Source organism: Podarcis muralis, chromosome 1 (assembly GCF_964188315.1).
Source record: "Podarcis muralis chromosome 1, rPodMur119.hap1.1, whole genome shotgun sequence".
In the NCBI taxonomy this organism is placed as follows: Eukaryota; Metazoa; Chordata; class Lepidosauria; order Squamata; family Lacertidae; genus Podarcis; species Podarcis muralis.
In genome coordinates, this window is record NC_135655.1 from 62,004,012 (window position 1) to 62,018,131 (window position 14,120).

At 41.0% G+C, this 14,120-nt stretch overlaps 1 protein-coding gene across 4 annotated transcripts in view; it reads left to right on the forward strand.

Moving 5' to 3' along the window:
* The window catches only part of ANO3 (anoctamin 3), a 233,760-nt gene that overhangs the window by 160,223 nt on the left and 59,417 nt on the right, over positions 1-14,120 (forward strand). For 3 of the 4 annotated variants that reach the window (XM_077929690.1, XM_028729269.2, XM_077929714.1), the window contains 3 exons: positions 4,145-4,303; positions 4,851-4,951; positions 10,208-10,252. In XM_077929690.1, the coding sequence (XP_077785816.1) occupies positions 4,145-4,303; positions 4,851-4,951; positions 10,208-10,252 (305 nt within the window). The remainder of the gene's footprint in view (positions 1-4,144; positions 4,304-4,850; positions 4,952-10,207; positions 10,253-14,120) is intronic. The other variant, XM_077929694.1, reaches the window with a different exon arrangement.

Here is a 14,120-nt window from a genome sequence, read left to right on the forward strand (position 1 = left end):
ACTATTTCTGGGTTAGTGGAGTCTGTAACCTGAAGCATATGTAACCTGAAGCGTATGTAACCCGAGGTACCACTGTACATAAATGTGACTTACAAAACCATCACATGACTTAATTTAGTGTACCTCTACCGCCCATCAATTCAGTGGTCAGCGTTTGAGAACGATACCACTGAAAATGAGGCTACTTTAAGAATCACATGTTGATTCATATCTCTGGGCAAATAAATGAAGCTTAAACTTTACAGGCCAATCTGCCACACTCACTGGTGTGGCCACACTTTGCCAACCTTTGCATTGCCTTGCTCCTCTGCTTCCCAGTAAGTGGTAGCAACCTTGCTGCTGGGAAGCTAACACAGTGGGTCTGCCCCACTGGATGTGATGCTTCTGGTTCACATCCTAATTAGTGTGTTTAAAATGGCAGTCATAAAGTTCAGCTTGTTTTTAAATCCCTCTCACTGAACTCATTTGAATACTTTTCCATTTAGATTATGACTATTTTTATTGCTAGCTATTAATGGGAGCCTTGGGGGGGACTGATGCACCACGTTGCTCAATAAATTTTATTGTTCCATATGATATAGTTCAATTGGAGTACAACTGAAAAGTGGGACCATAAGAGGGAGATGAGGAAAAGCAGGGGGCAGGAACCACTGACTAGCCTTAGAGTTACAACTGATGCACATTTAAGGATGCATCCTATATGCTAACAGCAAAATCATTCCCTGAGTGTAGATCTTGATACAGGTGATATAGTACCATTCCCAATAACATCACCTTTCTATAATGAACTATAATGAATGAAGTATCATACAAGATGGCATAACTGGCTGTCACCATAAGCAGTAAACATTTTAGTAGCAGTCCCACTTGTTTGCTTAGTTTTGGCCTTGCTCTAATCCAAACACATAGCTCTGGGTGAAGCACTTTCTGAAACAAACAATTTTACCATATTTCATCCACACTCACTGTTACAGTCCCTTAAAGTGTCCTAATTTTCCAGGGACAGTCTCAGATTTACAGAAGCCATCCTAGTTTCTGATTTGATCCTAGAATGTCCCGTCTTTCCTTAGGATGTCCCTATTTTCAACAGTGAAATGTTGGAAGGTATGGTAAGACCTCCCTGTTTTCATTGGAGAAATGTTGGAGGGTGTGGCGTTATCCAACCCTCAAGCCATCTGAAGGCAGCCCTATATAGGGAGGTGGGTTTTTTTAATGTTTAATGTTTGATTATGTTTTTATATATGTTGGAAGCCACCCAAAGTGGCTGGGCCAACCCAGTCAGATGAGCAGGGTATATAAACAGGAAAATTGTTGTTGTTGAATAGGATTTCCCCCTTTTCATCGGAGAAACAATGGAGGGTGTGCTGTTAAAGAGCTCTACTGCACTCTTTGTTTATGGAGGACGGATACAATCCTTAGCTATTGATGCATGTTATACTGATAGGTATATATTTAAAAAGCTTACTGGTATCAAGAAACAAGATAGCAATCTGTTTTAAAAGTGCAATGAATTCCTAATCTGCTGTTCACTTCAGACTGCTAAGGTAGAATATACCTCAGTATCATCAACATTGCAGTTAATATGAAATATATAAATGAAGTTTGAAGCAAAAGAGAGAGAGCCACTAACCCCCTTCTCCTTTATTTGTAGGCCAGACACTGTTTTAAGAAAGAGGATTTATTTATTAGTGGTGCTTATAGCTCCCTGATGTTTTACTGTGCAAAGGCCAACTGAATTTGCAGTAAAGCTTTATAGGAGTTATATCAGCAGCAGCTGTATACGATGGGTGCTGAATCAGTGTCCTTGCCCGTCCTTGATATATTCCAAACACTGTATGTGATTTTCCCTACAGAGTTGCAGTGACTTGCTGTTGTTAATACCTCATACAAAGGGCAGTGAATATTTCTGAAGAGCTTGGAAACATGTGAACATTATTGTTATTAGTAGTAGTAGTAGTAGTAGTGGAAGAAGGAGGAGGAGGAGGAGGAGGAGGAGGAATGACCTAAAGCGACGTACCAAAATAGTATAAACACTAAAACTGAGCGTAACAAACACAACTAATTCTGCATGGGCATATTTTCACATTAATCTGCAATGGAAAGAAGTATGCATGAAATTGAAAGACGTACTTCTGGATGCAGTTTTTCTATAAAATGTGTATATGTAAACTTATTCCCACTCAATTCAATATGCATGTTTCTTGATTTTTTTATCTGAATAATAACTATGTTGAATAATAACTATGAATAATAACCAGTGTGGTATAGTGGTTAAGAGTGGTAGTCTTGTAATCTGGGGAACCGGGTTCGCGTCTCCGCTCCTCCACATGCAGCTGCTGGGTGACCTTGGGCCAGTCACACTTCTTTGAAGTCTCTCAGCCCCACTCACCTCACAGAGTGTTTGTTGTGGGGGAGGAAGGGAAAGGAGAATGTTAGCCACTTTGAGACTCATGAAAAGGGAGTGAAAGGCGGAATATCAAATCCAAACTCTTCTTCTATGTTTCCATTTGCAACATTCGTCTGGAAGGTGTGGCTCAAGTCAAGTTTGTACAGAAATTCACAAAGACCTTAAGAACATACGAATAGCCTGCTGGTTCAGGCCTATCTAGTCCAGCATTCTGTTCTCACAGTGGCCAACCAGATGCCTGTGGGAAACCAGGGAGCAGAACATCAGCACAAGAGCCCTCTTCTCTCTCTGAATACCAGCAGCTGGTATTCAGAAACATTGCTGTCTCCAACTGTGGAGGTAGAACTCAGCCATCATGTCTGGTAGCAATCGTAAGCCCTCTCCTCCATGAATTTGTCCAAACCACCAACCATCCAAGTTGGTGGCCATCACTGCCTCCATGGGGAACGAGCTCCAATATTTGGCTCTGCACTGCATAAAGTACTTTCTTTCATCTGTCCTAAATCTTCTAACATTCAGCTTCTTCAAACTGTGTTTTTCAAGCACCTCTAGATACATGGGTTTTTTTAGAAACCAAAGAGTTGTTTCATTGTTTAGGGCAAGAGATGTAATGTACAGTTAAAAATGGGTAGGCAAGAAATGTAAAATCGAGGTGGTTGCTCTATGCACACTTGCCAAAGAGTTAAGGCCCACTGAGTTAATTTCCAATGGAATTTACATGCTTAGGACTGCAGTGCCCATAGCCTGATCAGCAGCTAGTACTAATATTAGTGTTTCTAGTCTTTATATTTGACAATTCTTGGACTGCACTGTGACTTTTGGTTTCATAAGCTTTTAGAGAGCATGGCGTAGAGACCAGACTGTTACATGATATGCACTTAGGCATAAAATATAGACCTATTGCTAGGAACTTGCATATATTAAGAGACATCATGGGCTATTAAATATATTTGGCAGCTCTATTCTGTAATAGTAATGAGGAGTGACTGCCTTCTGCTACTACCTAAACTGTTCCAGCCACTGAGCCTTGTTAGTTAAAACAGAAATGGATATGTATCACTATGCAAAAGACAAATGGGGCTGCAAGCTTATGCACACTTACAAAGGAGTAAGTACCATGGAACTCAGTTAGATTTATTTCAGAGTAAACATATTTAGCATTCTTTTGTTCATTTCATAATGAGCTGCAGCAAACCTTTTTAGAAAAAAAAATCGTACTTGTAATAGTAATAGTAAGAATAATTTTAAAAATTATTGGACAATTCCCTAAAAAGCCCATCTGTCTTCTGTGAGTTCTCTCCCAGCTCTCACTGCCAGAACAGTCTATTTGGTTTTACTTTGTTTACACCATTGTCAAAATCCATCAGTGATACTGTGGTTGCACCCTGCATCGCAAATCCTGCATTGAGTGGGGATTGGGACCAAATAACTCCCAAATGCCCTTTGAACTCTACAGTTATATCATGCCATAAAAGTACCCCCTTTTTCTGTGAGTTTTCAGTGCCCACTCAAAATTCCATAAATTTGTGTGTGTTTTTGTCTACAGGATTCTTTAAAAAAAGTCTTCTAGGTTTGGCCATCAGGGCTTAATTTTACCATCTGGGCAAAGTGAATTTCTCATGTCACTCATCCATGCCCATAGCATTCCTTAAGAAAAATCTTCTGGACTATGATACTGTGTTTAAATATCCCCCCACCCCCACCCATCCCCACTTTTTGTCTTTATTTTTCTTTCAGAATGACATGAGCGCCCTAGCAACATCAGGTCTCTTCTTCAAGGATGGCAAAAAACGTATTGATTACATTTTGGTCTATAAAAAGTCCAGTCTACAAATAGAGAAACGGAGCACTTTTGAAAAGAACCTTCGGGCAGAAGGACTGATGTTAGAAAGAGAGGTATGTTACATTTTCCACCTTTCTGCAGAGACTTTTTCTGAATAGAAGAACCACATCTTTAGTGCCATCTGAGGCTGTGTTCGCACGGCAGTTTATTCTGTTTTCAGTTCCACATTAAGATCCGCATTATATTTGAGCTTCCACATGACGTCAAAACCACTTCTGTGGAACAGTGGATTGCTAAGAACCCATAGAAGCATGCAGAGACATTCAGTGGGGGGCAGGAGGACATAAGCACTGCAAAAGGAATTTCTGGAAGGGGTCCGGCTCATATGTTACATCTGCCTACAATAAGAGAGGGCTGGCCGTAGTCCTTCCACAGGTGAGCCTTGTTCTCAAGACACTAATGGCCTCATCCTTGAAGATGGCTTAGATAAGACAGCTGACCTCTTCCTTTCAGACAGCTGTGTTTAGTCCCAGCTGCAGTGCATGACAAGCTGAAATTTCCATAACCACAGGGATCAAACTTAAAGGCCAAGTTTGACACAAAAGTCAGTGCCCACCTGGATTTAGAACATTAATCAATTCTATTTGGTTACTTTTTCAGCCAGCTGTTACAAACCATGATATTATGTTTGTTAAAATTCATTGTCCTTGGGATACATTGTGCAAATACGCTGAAAGAATGAGCATCAGGATGCCTTTCCGGTAATATGAAATATTTCATTTTTTAAAAAATTTACTTAACCATTTTTTTTAATGCATGTATTAATGAAATATGCTTTCCTAGATTTTTTTTTTAAAAAATTACGGTCGTGCTTCCATAAGTTTTCTTGAATATATGGTTGTTTTCTAGAAATATGCGATACAACTGCATGCAAAGTTACAGTGATCACAGTTATTTTATTAACTCAGAGAAGGTGTGGCAATGGTTAGAGTGTTGGACTAAAATCTGGTAGACCGGGGTTCTAATCTGCACTGCTATGAAGCTCACTGAGTGACATTGGGCCTGTCACTGTCTGTCAGCCTATCTCATAAGATTGTTCTGAGGATAAAATAGAGGGAGGGAGAAAGAATCTTGAGCTCCTTGGAGAAAAGATGGAACATAAATGAAATATTAATTAATATTTGCAAGGGCATCAATAGTTTTAGGAATAGAGTCTTTCTACTGTTAGATCTCTAGAGGTGGATTCAGATCATTATTTGTTCTGATAACTGACATAATGAAACTTTGTGTGTGGCTGGGATAGGTGACCAGTCTTTGAATACTCCAAGTTTTCAGACACATGGAAAGATCTCAGTCCACCATTTTTTAAAAACTGGGTGAAGTATTGATTGCATTGCAAGATAGCGCTAGTCTAGTTGTTTGTCGTGGCTAATTTAATTCCCATGAATTTCAGTAGGAATTAATACTAAACAAGGTGTACAGACATTCTTCCCCATGCTTACACTGTGTGTTTGTGTGTGTGTAAGGAAATCATGCAACACTGGCCACACACATCTCAAAACTGATAAGATTGTTAACCATGCCCCGTCTTCAGAGGCTGTGAATTTGGCGACAATGAGAAAGGGCCCTAAGTACTTATTTATCTACTCTGCTGTTCGGTCAAAAAGGCTTTCCTGCACTCGGGCTTAGAACCTCCGAAAAACACAACACAAAAGGAAACAAAGAGGAAGTGTAAAACCAAGTTCAGGCACCAGTTCTTAAAGTTACTCCAGTGTACAGCTGTTTACACATATGCCTCTTCTTCAAAGTTAAGGACCCCAGTGGGGTTGTGAATCTGCAACATGTTAGAGCTTCAACAAGCTGGTCAGCACCAAAAGCGAGTCACCACTTTCTGCTTCCATCTCTATCCTTCCATGTCCACAGAAAATAGGCCCTACCTATTATGGCAACAAATCAAACACTAAGGAATCCATTATCTGCATTCTAGGAGGGAGCTAGAATTGGCAGAGGACTCCCTCCTCCACGATGGAAACCCCCATTACACCTATTGAAGGCATAGGCTGTGTGAGGGCTACTAGAAATGCTGTTCCTATTATCCAGATGTGACAATCAGCAGAGGAAATAGAAGCCAAACTGACTGTTTTCCACATTCCTCTGTCACTTGCAATGATTATAGATTCACATAAAGCCTGCACAACTTGAATTCAAGTTTCCGCCTTGGATCTGATGACTTTGCACTACCAGACGAATAAGGAAGATGACACGTTTTCATTCGGCCCTCTAGGATCATCACATGCAAAACTCTCTTTAGCTACAAGCTTCTGAAAGTTAAATAACCCAAACTGCTTCCCCTGCTCCCATTTAATCCAGTTTAATCCCTAGGGAGCAAAGCAGGATAGTTATAGCTGCTGACTCAAGCAGATTGGCTGCAGTCCAGAGCCCATTTACTCCTGAGCAGTAGTATTAAACTCAGTGTGATTCTTCCAGAACTGAATGGGTTATGGATTAGACCAATTGTCAGAAAATGAGCCATCAGTTCAAAAAAGACAGCAAATCATTTTCAGCAAGTGACTACAATGGTCGTCAGCAATCCTGTAAACAATTTGGTATTTTTATCATATTTACTTCAGCAATGGGAGAATGGGAACAAAAGTAAAACAAGGAAACTCACAATGAAAGTGTCTGAATGCAGGGCTTGCTCTTAGAAGTCTTTCCTGCTTTGATCTATGAGGAACTTTTTGTACAATGTGAGCTGTTTCATGCATATGGAAGAGCACAAAAAGTAACACTTTGGTGACTAATCCAGCAGCTTTTATGCTTTAAAAGCTGTCCGCGCTTAAGAGCTTGTACAACTCACTGTGTGACCTTGGATTAGTCTTTCTCCCAGGGTGTTTTGAAACTGTGCACCGCTCTGACCTCCTGGGAGGATGCATCCATGTCGGCTCCTGTACACAGTCAAGAATCCCAATCCACCTTCAAATGTCAGCCTGGATGCACGGTCATTGGAAGTGCTGCCCTCAGGGTGCAGGATGTCAGGAACAAGGCTATCAGGCATGGTCTACCGTCCCTTTCACATCTTAGATGTCTGCACGGAGGGGGTGATCTGAACACCCCTAAGGACAGCAGTCAAAATGAAGACCGTGCTATGGTGTTATCTGAGAATTTCCCATCACGTAGCTATTTTTCTTCTTACATATGGAAAATGAGACATTCACAATACAACGACTTGTTGCCTTTGCGTCAAAGAGACTATTAGCCCATGTTTTGAACTGTAGGGAGATTTGTTTGTTTGGGCTAATGGATTTCCAACCTGTCCACCATAAGATTCCAAGGCACATTACAACAATATAAAAATGTTGCATTTAAATCAGTTTAGAACAATGACTTCCTGCTACTTCTGATTCTTCCTCCTTGCTCTTGCTACAGTTGCCTTCTTCTGCTTCTTCTTCTTCCTTCCTCCTTTCCCCCCCTCCTATTTTCTTCCAACCTTCTGCTATTCCCACCTTTGTGCATCAAAAGCCTTTGGTGACTATATCTGTGCAACCATGATTCAGACCAGCATTATCCTATTCATGAGAAGGGGCTGAAGCTATGCTGCTGGCCCCACACCTGATTTCCTGGCCCAACTCCTTAACATCCATGCCTTGAGCAGCTGAAGAATGAGGGCCTATGCAGATGGACTTCTATGCGATCTGAATTCCCTGTGCACTCAGAATTCAAAACCATACAGCAGCTTACACATATAGAACGCTACACACGAAGGCCTCCCCACATCAGACAGCTGTGTGGACATTGCCAGGAGGTGAAGATAACAGTGTGACACGGTGGTTGTGCCTGCAGAATGGCTTCTTCTGCTCCTTCTTCACATCAGTATAGGGTCTGAGAAGGAAAATACTGTGTGTGACACAACGGCATAGCTAACCGCTCGGGTGCCTGGGGTTGTGCAGGCGCCCTGCACCTGGGAGCAGAGTGAGTCCCCATGGGGGCAGGGCAAACCAGGTCAGGGTGCACTGTGCAAAGCCTCTCCGCCACCTCCCCCTCAGCTGTAGGGTGGCTGAGAGGTGGTGGGAAGATGAAAGCCCCACGCTCTGTTTCAGGCAGCGTAGAACCTGCAGCCACCCAAGCCACCACATCACTCCCAGGAGAGACGTGTGGCTCAGGCAGGCTGCAGACCCCACAGTAAGTGCTGGCCCCTGCAGTGTGGCGCCCAGTGCCAGCCGCATTTTGTTGTGTTTGTTGACTGAATTTAAAAGTTTCATGAGGGCCTACCCCCCATTCTTTATTTTAAACTCATATTTTTGCCATTTTGTCACCCCCCTCAATGATGACACCCAGGGCAGACTGCATCCACTACACACCTCTTTCTACACCACCGGGGTGACAGATTCCATGCCCATTACACCAGCAGGGATAGGAAAGAAGTTCATTCAGGACCAGAGCTGAGAAGCAACAGGTTTCCAAGTCATCTTGAGATTGTTCAGACAGCTGCAGGCCACCTGAATTGCTAGTTGCCCTCGCCCATCTCCTTATCTCTAATTTGATAGCCTGGTCCAATGGACCAAGCCAGGAAATGGCACAGATGCAAGTGCCTTTTGCAAGCTAAACTGGAGAACTCTCTGTAGGAAGGATGGGAACTGGGATACAGATTAAATTAAACTGAGCAGATGTTATTTGTCAAGAAGAGATGGTCTGCCTTGCTTCACTTGCCATTAAAGCTGCTTATTTCTGGGGAAGAGTGTTGCACGATTGAGTTGCTGTTCTTGGCTGATAAATGGCTCATAGGATGACAAAAAGAAAGATAGGAAGAGGTAGTACTGTCTCTTCCTTCCCAATGTACAAAACCCCCCTTCTCAGCTCTGCTGTGCAGAGATGGGTCTCACAGACTAGGGCATCAGTCTTCACTGGCAGCTAGTCTGACCACAGAGTTCAAGTTAGATGAGAGCCCTCTGTCTGTTACATTTATATTCCATCTTTAGATTTTTTTAAAAAAAAACACCCCACATAAGGTAGCAAGCAATGAAATCCAAATAGAAAATAACTGATCGGCATAATAATCAATACCACAGCAAAACTGTATAAAATCTCATAAAATAAAAAGTTTTAAAAGCCCCCAGTTAAAACATAATTAAATTAAAAATACACATTAGGCTATCCAACTTGGTTGTACTCAGAGTAGACCGACTTCGATTAATTGACTGAAGTTAGTCATTAATTCCAATCAGTTTATTCTATGAAAAGCATATTGGATGAAATCCATCTGTCATTTTTGTAAGTGCTTATTTTCAAGTGTGATTTGGTCTAAATAAAATCTATGATTTGAATTCTGCTAGACTTTGTCCATCCTTCCAGCTAAGTAGCAGCATCAGTGGGGGTTATATATATATATATATATATATATATATATTAGTATAAGGCGGAATTCCAATATTACAAAGAAACTATGCAGTTTGTGTTTACAGTGTGCCTCATGAATAGCTTTCTCTCTCTCTCTCCCCCTCCCCCCCTCTCTCTATATATATATCCTCAGTGAAAATTGCGGAGATAATTGCATGACTTTTTAAAAAAAAAAAACCAAACTCAGGCATTACTGTAGTCATTTAAGGGTAGCAAAAAAATATTGAAATAGAAAAGCAATCATTTCCAGTTCCTTCATACAGCCATCTGCTGTCCACAGTTGTGTGCAAAATATCAGCTGATATAATGACAATAACATTAAGAAATCAGTGTGCAAATGAATGGGGAAAGATCTATAGTCTCTGGGCTTTCTGAAGCTGTAACTTCTTAGTGCATGTTAAATCTTTAAAGTAGCTAACTATACTATCGTCATGTACTATAATCTTAGCCAAGGTTTTCCAAGTTAATGGTTTTAAAGATATTTGATTGCCTTTAGAACTGTGATTTGTTGCACCTTTATTCTGTAAAGCTGCTTGTGACAAAACACTATGGTCTGTTTCCTAAGTCTGCTTCCTTCTCCTTTGTATGCGACTGTTCTCAGATTATTTCTGCTATTCTTACAGGAAAAAATGTTATTACACTGACTGGAGGAGCAAAACCATGGGCAGGTTGGTGGGTGATATGTAGCTTTTCATTTTGCCAAATAGTCACCCTGCTTAAAACCAATCCATCCTAGCAGTTGTAAATTTATTACAGAGGACCTTAATCAAGTTAATGGAAGCAGTAGACCTTGGCTGATTGTTTGTGTATGTGGTGGTGTTGCTTTAAAAAAGAAAGAAAGAAAATGCGGGGTGTGATTATTCTTACAAAAAGTTAGTGGCATCCAAGACTCTGAAAGAGCTTTTGGGAACCCTCTATTTTAACACTATCATGGAGTCAGATCCTGAGAATGGCGCAGAATCTTGCAAATTACTTTCCTGTACACACACACACACACACACACACACACACACACACACACCTACCTGAAGCCCTCTATGCTCACAGAAAAGCCTCCCCAGGGACCCCCAAAATTGGGAGGAAACAGTGGGTGTGAACAGAGCAGCACTCATGCAATATGTCTCCATCCAATTTTGGCCAGTTCATCCCTCCCCCAGCAGCCCCCTCCCCTTCCCACACCATTCAAAAGGGAGCCTCAACTCTCCAGAAAGCTCAACAGGGGAAGGAGAGGATGCAAAAGACTTCTTCAACCAGCTTCCTTCTGCCCTTGGCTCTCAGGATCCAACCCACCATCTTTCTTAGTTTTGCTGCCTAAGATCCTTTTTCTGTACACAAAGCATGGAGTTTAGTGCTGTGCTGAAAAATTCTCTTTGTGTGTGTGCTCTCTATTTTCCATCGATTAATGAGAAAAGATATTGCATTCAAAAATGATCAAAGGCACAGGAAACGTTAGGTGAAATTCTTGTGTATGGTTGCAGGTTACATAATTCTCATGAATGGTTACATAATTTTGAGGTGAGTACCATTCCTTTCATTCTGGAAATCATCTTACTGGTGGTTTGAACTCTGCAGCCTTCCTGGATGTCTGTTTCTCAATTAGCCCAAGACATCATTAGATAAAGCATTCTCCAGATCTGAATATTCAATAGCAACACCCTGAAATATTTTATTGTGTAAATTTACAACTGCTTATCTCCTCTCCTCGGTCATGCACGTGCCTGCTTTGCATCAAATACATTACAAATACATGCATAGATACATAAAAATATAGTTTGCTTTGTATGGTATGTGAATTGTAATAGGGTTTCCCCCATCCATCCCAAACATCCAGACGTGGAGATGTATCCCTGTTGTATTAACAACTATTACTTACCTTGATTATGGTTTAGTTTGTTTCCAATGGAGCTGTGTGGTGGCAAATTTACAGATAATGAAATCACAATGCCTAAGTGTGCTGGTGGCTTCTTTTTGTTAACATTGCTCTATAAAGCTCTTGATTCTCAGTGTGAAGCAGAACTCCCAAAGGATAATCACAGTCAGATGAAATTCTCCTTGACCTTTCTCAGTTCCAGAGCCACAGCCACATGGGGCCTGGCCCCCTTTGAAATATTCAAGCTACTCTTTCTGAATTTTAAGCTTTCACATTCATTTAAAAAAGAAAAAAATCTGTGGAGAAAAGGATTGAGGCAATATTACACTCAGTCAAGGAAAAGTAAGAGGTAAACACTGAGTGATCAATTAAAGAAGGTTGGTTAATCATACAGGTTTTAGTCTATTAATCTGTTTGGCACATTTGCATAAATACTTCTGAAGCATTCTTTAGAACATAAGAAAAGCCCTGCTGAATCAGACCAAAGGCCTATTTAGTCCAGTATTTTGCAGTCACCATGGCCAACCAGATGTCTATGGAAAACCCACAAACAGAACATTAGCCTAATATCACTCTCCTGCTCATAATCCCCAGAAGCTACTATTCAGGGGCACAAGGTCTCTGATCTTGGAGGAATCATATAGTAATCATACCTAAGTAGCCAATGATAGTCCTACCCACCATGAAGTTAAGTCCTTACCGCATCTTGTGGTGTCAAATTTATCTTGACAAAAATGGCTGGTGGTTGTGTGGATAGCCTGGCCCTGAGGTGAACCTGTACACACTGTTGTGAAGTGATAATCCAAATTGGCTTAACCATAAAGAAGCCAACCAAATTTGAAACCAACCTTCCACCACTTTCTCACCAGAGAATCCAGGTACCCTTGTTTCATCTTACGGCCAGTTCATGTGACTTAACTGTTGTGGCAACATTCATGAACTGTTTACCAAGTGAAAAGATGTCCACCAGCTTTTGGGGATGATGGAAGCCTACTGCTCACTACAGCTGATCTGGAATGTGTGTTCCATACAACCATCTTATTACTTTGGCCATAAACTAGTGAAATCAGTCTGCATGGGCGATTGGGCTTTCCTTGTGATATCTTGGGAGGCAGTAAAGAGTTGCCTATGCTTGTGGTTCTTTCCTTTTATATCTAACAGGACCAACCCTCTGCCCTCACAGGGCTGTTTCTTATTTTCTTACTATATTTCTAGTCAGTGAGTTTAGGAAGGTCTTCCCTTCAAGTTGTGAATATTGGTATTCTCATCTGATATTTGTATATGTAACACAAATCCTACTTGCAAAAATTGCACCCTGACTTTAAAACACAAGTGTGAGAAGTGACTTAAAAGTGACTAATTTGACATTTTTTAAAAAGGTAAGGGACCCCTGAAACCAGAGCAGTGCATGGAAACGCTGTTTACTTCCTGCTGGAGCAGTACTTATTTATCTACTTGTACTTCTTTGGTGTGCTTTCGAACTGCTAGGTTGGCAGGAGCTGGGACCGAGCAACGGGAGGTCACCCCGTTGTGGGGATTCAAACCGCCGACCTTCTGATCGGCAAGCCCAAGAGGCTCAGTGGTTTAGACCACAGCGCCACCCGTATCCCTAATTTGACATTAGTAGCCTCTTATACTGAATGTTTTACACCAGGAACATATTCCACTCACATACATTATGCAACCATTTTCCATCATGTGTCCTTTTGTACTCATTTGCATGTCATTATTAAAATGTTAACTTCCTTTTAAAAATGAAATATATATATATGCAGTTTTTGTTGCCCTGGGCTGCTTTGGGAGGAAGAGTGAGCCATGAATGTAAAAATAAATAAATGAAGAAAAACTTGTACTTTCACTGCAAATTTGACTAAAATAGCTGTACTTTACAAGATTCGACCACGGTGGTTGGCAAAGGTGGGAATACTGATACATTAAATATTCAGGTGGGAAAGCTGGGAAGAGGGATTTGATGAGAATTTTTAATTTTAATTTTAATTTAATTTTAAATGTTAACTCTGTTATTGCTCTGTTTACCAAAAAACCACCCTAATCATCTTGTTTATAAGTTAATTTAATGTGTGTTGTTTCATTTACGCTGCTGTCTATTCAAGATACCTGAGAATACAGACCTTGATCAAGAGAAGCATGCATATAGCTTTGTGAACCTAGCAGGGCTTTTAATATTTTTTTGCCCTGTATTCTATGGCATTGCAAACTCATTCACCCCTAAATTTGCTCCAAAAGGGCATGGGGCTTGGTGCAAGCAAACGTGTACAAATCCTTTGAGGGCGTTCAAGAAGTGTCATTTCCTACTTCCACTGCCTGAAAGCAAAGAAATATATCTTTGGGAAGACAGAGGGACAGACAGAGTGCCCCTTTCCCACTGGGAACACCCATCCTCCCCAGTGTTAAAACTAATACTGTGAGTGGCTCTCCCATTAAGATGGAAGGCACAGCCAGGGCTGGCCCTAACATTAGACAAAGTGAGGCAACCCTCATGATTCCTCCCCACAGCATTTCATTCTGTTGCCCCATTGTCTGTGGAGAGATAAAGCCCCCTATTTGTGGTAAAGATTTAACAATATTAATTATTAGTCTACAAAAGGGAGACCATAGTACATACAACAGAATCATTAAACCATGTAATATAATAAATAAATCTG